At 44.9% G+C, this 15,251-nt stretch overlaps 1 protein-coding gene across 1 annotated transcript in view; it reads right to left on the minus strand.

Moving 5' to 3' along the window:
- Positions 1 to 8,995: 8,995 nt before the first annotated feature.
- Positions 8,996 to 15,251, minus strand: part of CMTM4 (CKLF like MARVEL transmembrane domain containing 4) — a 32,326-nt gene continuing 26,070 nt past the window's right edge. The window contains exons 3-4 of the mRNA XM_036390336.2: positions 10,745 to 10,843; positions 8,996 to 9,889 (exon numbers count right to left, since the gene is read on the minus strand). Of these exons, the coding sequence (XP_036246229.1) occupies positions 9,719 to 9,889; positions 10,745 to 10,843 (270 nt within the window). The 3' untranslated portion in view covers positions 8,996 to 9,718. The remainder of the gene's footprint in view (positions 9,890 to 10,744; positions 10,844 to 15,251) is intronic.

Below are 15,251 nucleotides of genomic sequence, written 5' to 3' on the forward strand. Positions count from 1 at the left end.
GTTTGGGGTTGATAGGTTTTTTTTTTTGGTTGGTGGGATTTGGTTTTGCTTTGGTTTTTTATTGCTATTGCTTTTGTGGGGTTTTGTTGATTGTTTGGTTTTGGTTATTTTTTTAAAATATGTCAGTTTTTAAATCCACTTCCACGAAGAGGAAAATAGATTCCAATGTTAATTGTCACCAGGAAATACTTGTCCTGTTCTTTTATGGATTTTGGACACAGCCCATCACATTTTGTTAGCCTGATCCATGAATAAATTAATTACAGTCTTCAGGGAGACTGAAGAAAAATCCAGTAACTAAAAGACAATTTTTTAATTTTTTTTTTTTAATTTTGACAGCTGATGAAACTTCTCCTGCCCCAGCAGTGCCATGGATACCACCCTGGGTAATGGCACTGTGCTGCTGACAGCCCCACCCAGGGAAAATGAACTGGCCCCTTGTAAGAGCCTCCCTGGGAATCCTCTCAGGGAATCCTTCCCTTGTGCCAGCACCTGTGTCCCCGTCCCCACCGCCCCTGGTCCCTTCCCGGTGTTCAGAGTGCAGCAGCCACGTTCCCAAATCCCAGATTCACCCATCCCTCGTGCCTTTGCACAGTTCTCACCTGGACTCAGTGCTTCCACCTCGTGCCTAAAGCACCTGGAAACCAAACCCCCCCAGCATCACTGGCAGCCCCAGCCTGTGAGGCAGCAGCGTTCCCCCACTCCCTGGGGCATTTCAGCCCCAAAATCCCTTTCCAGTCCCAAATGGGCAGCTGCAGAGCCAGGATGGAGCACTGCAGTCCATGGCAGCACACCAGACCTGCTCCAAGAGCAATTCCACCACCAGCCTGAGAGCAGCAGAGCAGTTCCACGTTCCCTCTGCTCCACTGCCACTCCAAGGCTCTCCCGTGGTTTCTCCTGCCCCCAGGAGGGTCCCAGGCACAGCCCCAGCCAGGGCTGCCGTGCTGGCTGTTTGTCCCCACACACAAAGTGCCTTTTGCAGCTGCCTGGCTTTGTTTTGAGCCCAGGAGCCCCCCTTGGGGTGGTTTCACCCCAGCAGCCCCCAAGGCCCTCGCAGGGCTCGCTCTCCTCCAGTGGGATCAGGCAGAGAATGGGGAAGGGAAAAGTGAGAAAACTCCTGTGGTGAGATAAAGACAATTTCATAGGGAAAGCAAAAGCTGTGCACACAAGCATAGCTAAACAAGGAATTCATTCCCACGGGCAGGCAGGTGTTCAGCACCTCCAGGAGAGCAGGGCCACATCCCCTGGAAGGGTGACTTGGGAAGTCAAACTCCATCACTCCAAACGTGCCCCCTTCTTCCTCCTTCCCCCTTCATACACTGATGCCATAAGTGTGGGATGCCCCTGTGCTCAGCTGGGGTCATCTGTCCTGGCTGTGTCCCCAGCCTCCCAGGCACCTCCATCCCCTCCCCAGCATGGCAGCACAAGGGGCAGGAAAAGCCTTGGCTCTGGGTGAGCTCAGCATTAACAAAAACATCTCTGAATTATCAACACACATCCAAAACAGCCCCACACCAGCCACTGGGAAGAAAATTACCCCAGCCCAGGCCATGTTTACAGATGAAGACACTGTTTTAGTACTTTAATATGTCCATTTATTAAACAGGAAGTCCTTCACAAATTATTCCATACTATATTGATTGGGGTAAGTGTTAGAAAACTTCCATTTCTCCTACATACAAAAATACAGACTTTTACCACTATGAAGAATGATCAGAAGAGTACCGTGAAAACCCAGAGAGCTCAAATCTTCCAATACCAGAAAGAAAAGACATGAAAGACAACTAAATAAAAAAAAAAATTTACAAAAAGTATTGTGCCCATATACAAAAGACTGGAAAAGCAAAATGACATTTAAAACTGATAAATACACCATTTAAATTATGCTGCAACAGCATGGATTTTAAAACCAAGACTGCTTTGTGTATTGCAAGACTTTACAATTCTTCAGCTTGTGTTTTTTGATTAGCACAGACACCAAAGAAAGAACTGAACAACTGAAAGATGGTTACTGGTGTAGAAACAAGCTACACATGGAGGCTGTGTTTTCTTGTAGAGTAGCCTGCCCTTGAGCTTGGTCAAGCATTCCCAGGACACTTTCCCAGGCAGGGCTGGCAGCTGCTGCTCTGCCCCAGTGAGTTCAGCTGTGGGCACGGCAGGAAGGTGCTCCCAGCTGGAGGCACCACCCTGGAGCAGCTGCTGCAGCTCCAGGCTCTGCAGGACAATGGGAAATCCTCCAGGGGAATGTGCTGCCTGCTGGAAGCCCACAGTCCTGGGCAGGCTCTGGTGTCAGGGGAGCCCTGGCCTGGCCCTGGGTGAGGGGGCACTGCAGGGCAGGACAAGAGCTGGGTGCTGCCCTCGCACACTCAGAGATGCACCAAGGGCTCTCAGCACAGAGCGGTGCAGGCTGGACTCCAAAGTACCAAGGGTATTGCACAGCAGACTTGTGCTCATGAAAAAAGGAAAACTGCATCCCCTTTGCTCAGCCTGAATAGAATTCTAACCTGGTGTTCCCAAATTCCTCTGAGCTGTTTGCAATTACAAACCTGTCAATACAGCACCTGTAACCCAGAGAGATAAAGTCTTTTGGTCGGGCCTGGATGCTCCCTCCTCAGAAGCTGTAAATCATAAATTATGAGCTAGAATTGGAATGTTTGGGTTGGGCTGCAGTCGCTCTAGAGGAGCCAGGGTGAGCCCTGAGGACACAGACTCCCCACCCTGAGCATCCCCCCCACAAGGCCCAAGGAGGGGAACCTGGAGCACCAGGAATGTGCTCGGGGGGCAGCTGGGGGCAGAGCCAAGGAGACACAGCCTGGGGGTCCCCAGGGGTCAGGTGCAGTGCACATGGGAGGGAAGGCAGTGACCACAGCAGCCAGAAACCTGGTGCTGGTGGGAACAAAGCACAGCGAGGCCAGAGCTGCGTTAGTGACTCACATTACAAAAATAGTGTTTACTGGATTCATAAATTTACATCTCTATTCCTGTGAATGACAAGTGTTAGTACCACACATGGAAGGCACCCTAGGTGAAGCAGTTTTTCGGTATTTGTTTACAATTCTGTGAAAAGACATACAAAGTGTCAACTTCCAAATCAAATTTGAGCATTATAATGAGAAATAAATACATACTTTACTATTTTATTGTGGGTTCCTGAACCCTTACAAACTTCAACATATACAAATAGTTTCAAAATGACACTAACACAAAAGAGAGTAAGTCTAGACAGATACAATGATTAGCTAAGTCATTTGTCCTATTATGTCATAAATGTTGTGTCTTAAGTATAGAAGTCATTTTAAAATGCAATAAATTGGCCACAATATATAATTCAAAGTATTTTCTTACTCCAGGACTGTGATGTATGAGTTAAAGCTGGATGAGCTGTAGTGCTAAGACACTCTCCCTCCACAAGATCCAACAATAGAAACTGGTAAACATTCAAGATTAAAGTAGAAACAGTAGAAAAATGAAGGTAGCAATTGTTGTAATAAAAGGGTGCTAGCCAGGACCACTTTAACCTGCAGACATCAGGATAGCTGGAACATCACTTAAAATATTAGACAACACTGCTTTTGGGATTAAAAGGGTACCAAAAGTGATAAATCAGCCTAGTTGAGAGAGGATGTTTTCTTTCAGACACATGAAGGTTTTAATTAAATAGGTCTATTGAGACATTTGTCCGAAGCAAAACAATACAATACCCTGAAATTTCCTGTGCTCTAGACAATAGCCTGTGACAGTCAGAAGAGGCAGATGCTCATATTCCATTCTGTTACTCACATCCAGATGTTATTAAAATAGCTGCAGGGACCAGCCCCAATCAAAAAATAAGATACTCTGTAAAACAATCTGACTATTGCCTTTTAAATGCTCCTATGTCCCCATTGTGAAGCCATGAAGAAAGTTCCCACAACCTTCCATAAATGCTAACTGACTTTTTAAAGTTTTACCCATGAAGTCCATGGGATACAGATAAAACCTTCATAGTAAACACAAAGCTCTATGTTATAAATATGTCAATCAAGGTAACTATGTATATTGTATATAAAATTAAATATCTTCTGTTTGCCAAGTATAATTTAAAAAGGAATATCTGTGGCTAGTTATAAAAAAAATATTTATTAACCCATAGAGATTAAAAGGTAATTTCACTAACTAGTCCATCCAGCACATATGAAAGAGCTGCACTGGGATTCTGGATAGGTTACTTTATCTAATCACATTCCTATGATAAATAGACAACTTTCATTTCTGGGCATATATAAGAACACTTCTGAAAGCTGCATATCCCAAAAGAAAATTAGATTGTGTTGTATACTCTAAATTAAAGGCTACCAAAAATCACAGTGTAAGCAGATTTTTTTAAAGATTATTTTTAGCATACAAATGGTTAAATTATAGACAGATTTTTAAAATACAACCCAAAAAAAAAAAAAAGACCAAAACAAGGGAACCCTTTCAGGTTGGACAGCACCACTCTGACTAGGTCAAGCAGATCTGTCAAGGTGGCCAAGTGGCTGACAGGGAAAATAAAAATAATATACCAGGAAAACCCTCTAAAAAATGTCATTCAGAGATTTCCTGAGTATGTGTATAAATTCATTTTAACCAATCCCTCTGTTAAAATAAAGAGAGGAACAGGGCATAATTTCTACAAAGTATTTTCACATATTCCATGCATTTTTGTACTGATTTCAGGATCATTTTACAATGCTTTTGTTGCCATTAAAACTCACACACAGGACATCTGTACCTGCACAGTAATTCTGAGCTTTGCTGGCCCTCCAGACAATGGACAATCCATTATTTCATGCTACAAACAACACAAGCCTGATTTTCAGAAGTGCCAGCCTGGCTTCCCTCCTCCCTGCAGGACTGAGCAGGGACCAGCCTGGATCCCCCTCTGGAAGCTGAGCCTGGGCAATCCCAGCCTTTCCCAGCTCCCTGAGATCCCCATGACTGCTGTGGCCACTGTGGGTTCCTACTGTTCCTGTCCCACTTTGAAAGCTCTGGATTACCAAGTGTCCTCCTCACACCTCCAGTCCCTTATCAGACTGAGCCTTTTATTATCCTCAATGCCACTGAAGAGTTTTGGCTCCAGAGCTTCCAGGACAGTTCTGTTCTTCATGCTCCTCCATGGACAAAGCTGATCAGTATCCCAACTGAGTAGGACAGACAATATTACTTCCTACACTATCTGAACTGCTATTAAGTTTGTTTTAATTTTTTAATTATGCCCTAAAACCATTATTCTTGCTTATTTTAGATATTTGGTGAGCTTTTTCCCTTGTGAAAGAAAACAAATAGAAATTATTACAACATGACATGAGACAAGAAAATAACAGATACAGAAAGAGGCCTAAGGAAGAGGGAGGAAGAAAGAATTGCATTAATAAAGCCACAGATTGGGTAAGCATTTGCTGTGCCTGCACATCCCCAAAAGAGTGGAGAGATGACCAAATTAATTTAGGAACCTTAAAGCTCATGAAAAGCTGGTGTTTAACTGAGCCAGAACAGTCCAGGGCAGCAGATCCTCTCTCTGCTGTGTGCACAGCACCCCATGAACCACTGGCTCTGCCCTGCTGGGAGGGACAGTCAGCACATGGACAGAATAATTCACAGGGGGAACATAAACTGCTGCCCCAGAGGGGAGTGGGAACCCCTCCCTCCTCTTTCTGGAAGCAGCAATGAAATCCAGAGAGCTGAAACAATGCCAGAGCATGCCAGGAGACCAGAGTGACAAACCCTGGGAAGTGCTTGTCACAACAGTGACAAAGCCAAGGAGAGAGCAGCACACGCTGCTCCTTTACTGAAATCCCATGGCAAAGACACCTCCAAGTGAAAGCTGAGGAGCTGCTGCCAAGGCACAGATCTTGGTGATGCTGTGCTCCTGAATGCAGTGAGCAGCACACACTGCGCTCTCAGATCTCTGGGGCCAGTGCCTGTCTCTCAGAAGGCACAGGGAGGTCGCTCTCTACCCCTCCCAGGTCCCACCAGGAATCTCACAGCAGCACCAGCATCCCACAGTCCCACACAGGAGCACCCAGCCAAGCTCCTAAGCCAGCAGGACAGGGAAGAGCACCACAGCTGAAATTAAGGGACATTGGACACATTCTGATCTTCCTGGCACTGCACAGACCAACAGAGGCTTAGCAAGAATTAAATATTAAAGCATTTGATCCGTGAGGCACGAATATTCCAAATGAAAGGAAAAGGGGGAAAGGAAGAAGGACTTGGCTTTACTCAGACACGTGAGTGAGTTCCTCTGTGGCTCCAGGAGCTCCTGCTGGGGCTGTTTGCACAGCTCAAGAGGCTCCTCCAGCACTGAGCAACAGCTCCAGGCTGCTGCTCCAGGCAGAGCTCACTGTGTAACAAACACTGGGATGTCTGTGCACAGGGGCAGGATTCAGTCAGGGCTACACCCAGAAATACACCCAGACACCAGGTCTGAGGGCTCTCTCTGACCAAAGGGCACTCATCCAAACCCTTACTGTTTCAAGCATCCTGTTCCTACCAACCTCAACTGTTTGCTTTCATTTAGTTCTATTTACAGTGGGGTTTGAGTCCCTTTATGGAGCTAAACAGCACCCTTAAGGACAAAAAGAAATTATCCCTGTGTGCTAGCAATTACAAGCAAGACTAACTGGCTAAGAGAAGCAATTTAATGTCAATTCTCTAAGCAAGTTTAAAAAAAAATTAAGCTTTCTACCCTCTTTTCTTCCTTAAGAGTTTTTTTGTGTGACTGCAGTTTAGGTAACAAGTCTTTAAGAAGTACCTCTCCAAAACACTGTGTAAAATTAACTCAGGGGAAATGAGCCATGGATACATCAAATGATCTTAATATTTCAAATGTAATTGTCTCTCACAGCTACTTTATTTCCCTTCTATATAATCCAAATAGTAAATAATGTCTCTGCAGAGCAAGAAGTGCTTCAGATTTTTTAGAAAGTATATACTATACAATACTAAAATCATCTTTGGTCCCAAAAATAAGGAAATTACACATTTACATTTGCTTTTGTTTCACGAAGTGAATCAGACAGTGTTTATAAAATTACTGTTCTCTTCTGGATTCCACCCTGAGAGCTGTGGCTCAGGGCATGGTGTGAGTAATGAATACTGGCACTGCCAGCAGCAGGAATCTCACCCCCCCTGTGACTGCCCCACTCTGCTCCTGCCACTGCAGCTCCAGGGGCTGGGACCCCCCTGCACAGCCAAACCCCAGGGCCCCCTCTCCTAGGCCAGGAAAGGTGCAGGGTTTGCAAGGTACAAATTCATAAACCTAGAGAGGCACAGGAGCTCCCAGAGCCCTGCCCCAGCCTCAGTGAGCTCAGGGAGCACAGGAGAGACCTGGGAATGCTCCTTCAGCCCTGGCCAGTGACAGACAACTCCTGACAACCCCCTGGTGACACCATCCTGTTCCCTGATTGCAGATGGCAGCTCCACTCTAACAGCATGGATCTTCTGGAGAACTCCATTTTGTATTTCAGTAGGTGGGTTTGGCTTGATTTTGGTATGGGATGTTTGGGTTTTTTTGGTGGTTTGGGGTTTTTTGGGGGGTTTTTTTTTGTTTGTTTTTTTGGGTTTTTTGTCTGTTTGTTTTGTTTTGTCTGGTTTGGGTTTGCTTGGGGTTTTTTACAATCTTTATCCAAACTGCTTTGATGGCAGTTTAAAATTCCTGACTGGGTATGCCTGTGCTACTTTTAAAAAGTCTTTTAATAATGGACATTGCAAACTCTGCCAGTCCTGGGCAGTGCTGGCAAGCAGCAGGGCTGCCACAGCAGTTCTGGCAATAACAAATTGTTATTTCTTACCACACTGGCCATGGAACTGCCATGTGCTGCTCAGGAAATGCACCCAGGTGAGACACAGAGGATTCCATTGCTCTGTGGAATGCCTGCTCTAACCCAGCACCCAGAGTTGGTTCCATCTTTTTAACTGGTGTTCCCTTTGGCATAGCATCCAGCAAAGCACAATAAAATGTTACTGCAGGAACTGGTAAACCATCAATCACTAAGAAAATGTAAATTTTCCTTAACCTCATCAGTAACTCTGAATTTTAATCTTCTCAGTCACTGAGGTGAAATGCACTATAGATGTCAAGACATTGAAAATGGAAAAGCATCACCTTTGTCACCTTTTCTTCACTCATCAAAATAATTCTCTGCTGCTCAATTTGAATATTGCAGCATCAGGTTCACACTTTCACTATCCCAGCCCCCTCCAGTATTATAAAAGCCCAGGCACTTCTCCTGATCTCCTGTTTGGTGTAACTTGGTTTTCATGTTAAATACCTCACCCACCACACTGCCCATTGCTCTTAAGGCTCCAGGTGCTGCACTCACCCTGAACAGTGCAGCTCCAGCAGGACACACAAAGCCAGTCACACATGGCAAACCATCACACTAATTGCACAGATTTTCATTTTCCTCACACCACAAAGGAGTTCAGTTCTAGAGATCTCCTCCCACACACGCTGTCTTCACATAGGCACACAAATGCCAAATAATGCACTAAAGAGATGAAAACACCAAAGAAACAGGAAAATATCAAGAGACATCTTCCTAATAATATTGTGACATTATCTAGCCAATTACTGCTGAATTTGAGTTCTGACTAGAAAAAATGTAACTCATTCACTGGAAGTACAAGGAAAATTTTAAAAAAAACTTCATCTAAGTAGAACTATTTCTAAACAAATCAATACAATCATATTATTTTCCAATTAGCTAAATTCATTTTTCAAAGAATCCGAAGGGGAATAAATCTGCAGAAGCACCCAGTTAAAATAAAAATCAGGTTCACCTACTACCAATTAAGGTTTAATTTTAGAACAACCATCCTTCCAGAAAGAAATATTTACCTTACATGAATCACAACATTGCAACCTTAGGAACACTTTAAAAGCACATAAATTTTTGCTAGTTCTTGCTTACCCTGGGCTTAGAGGGAAAGCAAGTTCTAGCAAAATCTTCTAGAAATGTTGAACCTTAAAAAAAAAAAAAGAAAAAAGGGGAAACAAAAAAAAGAAAGCCATGGCTGGAATGTAAGTCTGTAGGATGACAACCCCTTCGTTCTCTACTGTGCCCCTTAAGCCCCTTTTCTGCACCCCATCTCCTAAACATACTTATTTTCCCACTTTGGAATGAAAACTGGAATGTGTCCCAACACGGTGCCTCCCCAGCGCCCAGCAGAACTCTGGCACGGCTCTGCAGCAGGCAGGCAGCTCTGCAGGGCTCAGGGGAGGAGGAGGACAGACAGACAGACGGACAGACAGAGTTTGGGACGGACAGGCCCCGCTGGCTGAGTTATTGCTGAGTGTCCCTGGCTCCTTGGAACGTCTGGGTGCTCCATCTCCTCCCTCAGCAGCCAGGCAGGGCTGCTCCGTCCCCGGGGCATCTCCAGAGAGGGAAGGGAACTCTGTGCAGGTAATCCAAAGCAATGACATACTTCAGAGCAGACATATATTATATATTCTGGGAGCTATATAATATATGCCCATGTCTATGTGGAGGCCTTGAGGGGATCTTCCTTTTGAACCACCACCATTTTCTGCCTCCATGACAGCAGCTTCTGGCTCAACACATCTCTGCACACGTGCAGGGCTGGGCATCCTCGCCACCCTCGGATCCACCTTTTCCTCCTTAAATAAAGCCAAACCCTTATTCCACGAGGGAGCTGGGCGCTGCTTTCCCTTGCAGGGGCACCGGGGAGGCTCTCAGGCGTCCAGGCGCTGGATCTCGGGCCGCGGCACCACCTCGCGGGACTCGCTGCGGGCGCGCATGTAATCGCTGCTCTGGCGGCTCTGCTGCCGCCGGCTCAGCCGCCAGCGCTGCACGGCCACCGCCGCGTTCACCGCGAACACCGCCGTGGCCAGGAAGCCAAACACCTGCGGAGCAAGGAGCACGGAGCGCGGTGAAAACAACAGCGGCAGCAGCTGCACAGCAAAATCCTCACAACTCCGCCTCCCGCCTCATCTGCACTGACAAATCATCATCTGGGAAATGATGTTTTTTCTTCTCAATGAACTAGAGAATCTGCAAAAGTGGCTAAGAGCAATGATCCCAGAAAACAGAGTTCTATGACTACCAACATGACAATTAAATCCTGCAGTGCAGCTCAGGGTGAAGAACCCCCTTGTAAAGAAACCAGCTCTTCATCCAAAAGCTCATTCATTCCTCAGACTGCACACAAAATGTGACAAGTCCAGAGCATCAGCCTCTATGCTTCTGCAGAACTCATGTGATTTTAAAAACCAGGATAAAAAGAAAATAAACAAGAAAATAATAAGAGGTCGCCAACTCACACACAAAAGTAATTTGTTTGAACTGACTGTTGCAGATTTAAAACCCTGAAGTGCTACTACACTCACTCCAAAGAACAAAAAAATCATCTGTACTGAGCAAGAACTAAGCAAATTATGCATAAGCAGCTTCCATTTCTCACTTTTTGGCTCTATCGTTTCCATAGGCTTGCAACATAGAGCACCAAGAGAAGGCACCAAAGAAAAAGGCAAGTTCAACTCTAAAGTGTTCTCTGCAAGTCTTTTTTCTGCTGTTCTTGCCTCACGCCTTCAGACTGAGCTCCAAGGATGTTACATTCTTAAAATAAGAACTATCTCACAGCAAATTGTGAAAGTAGACGTAAATTGTGATGGCAAAGGCAACAGGTGTGTTCAATCAATGAGTAAAAATTAATTTTAATACAAGGTAAGAGTCAGATAGAAACAAGTTTAAATTCTTACCACAGCAGCAATTTCTGCTCCAGTTTTATGGTTTAAAGCAGCCAGTACTACAGAGGCAATGAAAAAGAAGAAAGTGCTGAGTCCAGTGTTGACCAGATCCTAAAAAATAAATTCAGTAGCATTACTAAATGATGATTGTTTGCTTTATCAGAAGTGATGACACAGAAGGCTGGAACAACAAGTGCAGCAACCCTCTGCCAGTTCCTCTGGCCGCCCAGGTGTCCGGGAAGGCAGAGGCTGTCCCACAGGAGCAGCAGGAGTGGGAGCTGCAGTGCCAGGGCACCAGAGCACCCTGCAGCCCTGGCACATCCCCTCGGGGCTGGCAGTGGGCAGAGCTGGCAGCACAGGCTCACCCTGCTGCACCTGCCCAGCGGGGCTGAGCCAGCCTGGGATGTGCTCCTCACACCCCAGCACAGCCCCTGCCCTGCCCACACACCTGCCAGGAGCCTTCCCACCCCTCCTTGAGGCCTGCAGTGAACAAAACTGCATCTCCTGTGCCACTTCTGGGAGTAACAGCTGCCAGCAGGGGAAGAACAGAGATTTTTTACCTATTTATTGCATAAAACTGGTATTTCAAGCAGACATTTTAGAACATACACACTGCAACATGCTCAGGGAAAACTGCTTTGCTCCAAGCAATTCCTGTCACTGGTGTTCAGATGGTGATGCTCACCTCAAACAGGGTCATGAACATGTCACTGGAACCAAAGGAAGAATTCTGAATGCCAGGTATTTGCACAAGAATGATTGCATCAATACAAGACTAACTGATCAGACTCGAGGGAAAAAATACTCCAAGGTGTAAATAACAGAAGAAACAAAGTCTACATTCGTTCAGGACAAGGTGCTCAGTGTGTTAGCAGGACCCCTTCCACATCTGATGTGTATGGCCTCTGCACTATCTGCATGCTCCCACTAAACTGGGAACACCATTCCCAAACCACAAAGCTACCATGAATGAACAGGGGAGGTCAGGGTGGAGGGATCAAGAAAGGACAATTCAGCACAAACATCAAATCTGTGAGAAGTGAATACTACCATGGACAGAAGGGATTGACAGAAAACCCTCAATTCAAGGTTGCTGTGCTACTTATAGGCTTGAGGTAAAGAAAAAAAAAAAACAAAAAAACCCCACAAAACCCCAGTGAATGTGACAACTCCCATCATATAAAAGCAATCACAACAAGTAGAATTTAAGGACAATTTGTTCTACTTGACTCTCTTCTCCCACATGCAAGGCAGGCTCACTTCCTGTTACAGCTCCTTCACTTTTTCCATTTTTTAAATAATTATTTTATTTTTTCCCAAAGTGCATCTTGTGAAGTGCAATGAGAAGTCAGGCTCAGAGGACTTAAGACATAACTCTAAAGTGACTCCTGTGGGTGTGAGTTCCCCAGCTGTGCTCCAGTGACACAGCACAAGGGCTTTGGAGGCAACAGTGCTGTCCAGCCTGCCCCAAAACATCTCCTGTCCCAGCCACAACCACAGAGTGCTGCAGACAGTAACTGCAGAAATGGAAGCTTCTGGCACTGTGCTACTCCCATAAAAATCTATTTTGAGGGTACTGACTCAGCAACAGCTGGTTATCAACACTGAGTGTCCAGACTGCACAAGGATCTCCATGGCCTGAGCCTCATCTCCAACAGGGACTTTGCCAAGGAACCAGAGAGGTTCCCATGGCTCATGGCCACACTCGTATCCAGATGTCAGGAGCCCAGTAAGACCCAAACTCTAATCAAATAGTAAAGAAACAAAAGCAAATTGCGGGTCTTACAAATTCCTACCATTTTTTCACCTGCCTGTGTACAGAGATATTTTTTTTATCCCTGCTCAAGCTCACTGAGATAGATGCTACCTGAGACCTAGGACATCAAACAAATCCAAATTCTATTAACTAGCTATTGCAGTTCTAATTATATAACTTTCTCTTTGCAGAGATGAAATTTAAACTTTATATAAATAGCAGAATTAGAAAACAAATGGCATGACACAGTTTCTCCAAGCGTGCCCCTCTGCAGCTCTGAGTTTGCACCTCCAGCTGTGCTCCTGCAGTTGCCAACACGAGCTGTGGCTCTCACCTGCAGGAACCTTCTTCCCACTGGAGGGGAAATCTCACTGTGTCTGCAACAGACCCAGCTTCAGCACTTCCACCAAGTCCCTATGTAAATATATGTGTGTCACCAAGAATGGGGAAACTACAAACTGAGGAGAGGGCAGCCCCTGGATAATTAAAAAACCAGAAATGATTCAACTCAAGGGCAAGTTGTGTATTTTACTACCAGAGTACATCTGGCATCTACAGGAAGGACCTGCAGAACAGAGACAAATCCCAGAAGAAATAACTCAGAAGAACTTGGTAATTACTGTAGGCAGGCAGCTCAAAGAGGTGCTGCCATGACCAAAAATAGGGACAAAAATCACTTTTGCACTTCTTTGGACTTATGGACACGACAGGTGGTAATCTTACCTTTGCCAGGGACACTGGAATGCTGCACCCTGCTCCAGAACCCACAGTTTTAAAAGAATGTTGAAAAATTGGACAGGATACAGAGAAGAGCCTCAGAAGTTATTGAAAGGAGGAGAAAATTTCTCACAGTATGAATCAAAAGAACCTAAACTGCTTTGAATATTAAAAAGATTGAGCTGTGTACACTAAGACTCCAGTGTTCAAACAATTAAAAACACTGGTTGTTTTAAAAGCTTAACATCAGAAAGCCAACAAAACTGACAGCAAAACAAAACCAACAGCTGCCAAGTTAAGGCAGAAGTCATATTCAAAATGAAGCTAATTTGAATTGTAGGAGACCTAACCATCAGAACCAACAGCCAAAGATGTATTTAATATTCTACCCTTTCACTTCACATAATCCAGGTTGTGCTTTTTCAGACAGACACACACACATTTTGTACTTCCTTAGTCCCATACTTAAAGGCCACATGGATGGCACATGATGGTCTGTGATTTCTGGGGTCAGGTGTACTCATTCATTAACCTGCTGACCTCTGAGGTTCAGAATCTGTCACCTTGGGGCCTTCCCAAAGGAGCACAGTGTAGAGGGCCAGGCCTGCCCACAGCAGGACACAATGATCACCCAGCTCCATGCTGCAAATGCACCTGAAGGTTTCTTTCAAGCTGCAAAATGTAAAATCCTGCTGAAATTAAACTGCTGATGCCTTTTCTAATGGACTTTGGTGTAAGTACAACAGCAACTCGTCATCATCACTGGCATTTTATTCTAGTTTAATTTTTACAAAGAATATCAAATTCTACACAGAGAATTCAACAATTTAAATCTAAAGAAGTGATTCTATCTTGAAGCTCCAATTTATTCATCTTTGCAACTCCATTTCCCCCGTTTAGGGCAAATCTTTCTAATGCAATTAACAACTGATTCACATACATATAATAAGGCTGGGTTTTGAAAAAGCTAAAATGAAAATGATTTTATACCCCCAGAGCAGACTTTGGAGCTTTAGGAGCAATGGCAGCAGTAACACTGTCACATACCCATGTAATGGTAACATCACAGATGCAAACAGCAATGGAGGTCCTTAATCCAAAATATGGGAGCTACTACTCAGAGCAGAAAGATAAGAAAAGCAAAAAAACCTCAATAGTTTTGGGTGAAGTAAGAGGAGAAATAAAAGAAAACAAACTACAGGAAGAAGCAGAGGACACTCCCTAAAATACTGCAAGTTTTTTCCACGTAAGAGAAAATGAATAATCGTGACAATAGGAAGAATAAACTAATTGAAAAAAGATGAGCTGCTTCAAATCTGTCCGTGATGGAGCTGAAGTTCTTGCTATTATATTTATAGGCAGAGTAAAACCACATCACAGAGGTAGAAGAATTTCTGCTGAAATTACAGCAACCTCATGAGACAGTATGCTGTGCCATAAAATACTGTGCAGAGCTGCCATCCACAACAGAATCAAATCTTTGAGCTGAATCAAACCCACTGCAGGCTGCTGCTGCTTCCTCTCTCCTTTGCAAAATAATTCAAGTGAACAAATGGCTCCTGGTCACTTGCTAGTTTATTTGCAAGTGATTCTGTTCAGTCTCCAGTGGTCCTGTCAGTCCAACTGAGAGTATCCAAGGCCATGGATTTGCTCTCTGTCCCACTCAGGGGAGGACAAGGCAGAGGAGATGTTGTAACTCATGGATAAAGATGGGCTTATGCCAAGAAAAATATTTCATGCTACAAGAGGGCAACGCTTTTATTCTGCTGATTGTGCTGGGAAGGCAGGAAGCCCCATCCCGTGATTCTGTAACCATCCCACACTCTGGCTTTTGAGGGGCCAGGCAGGTACAGCTCCTGGACTAAAGAGGATGGAAAAGCTGAACTGGTGCTACCAATGAGAGCTCTGATAACAGATCTGGCAGCTGCCACCAGGTCCCTGCTGAGATCTCCCACACTGCTGCTGCTCAGCCCCTCAGGCTGGGACACCACCAGGGGCTGCCGCTGACACTCAGAGGCTCCAGCAGCACCCACACAGCTTTATCCA

The sequence above is a fragment of the Molothrus ater genome, chromosome 12 (assembly GCF_012460135.2).
Source record: "Molothrus ater isolate BHLD 08-10-18 breed brown headed cowbird chromosome 12, BPBGC_Mater_1.1, whole genome shotgun sequence".
Lineage (NCBI taxonomy): Eukaryota > Metazoa > Chordata > Aves > Passeriformes > Icteridae > Molothrus > Molothrus ater.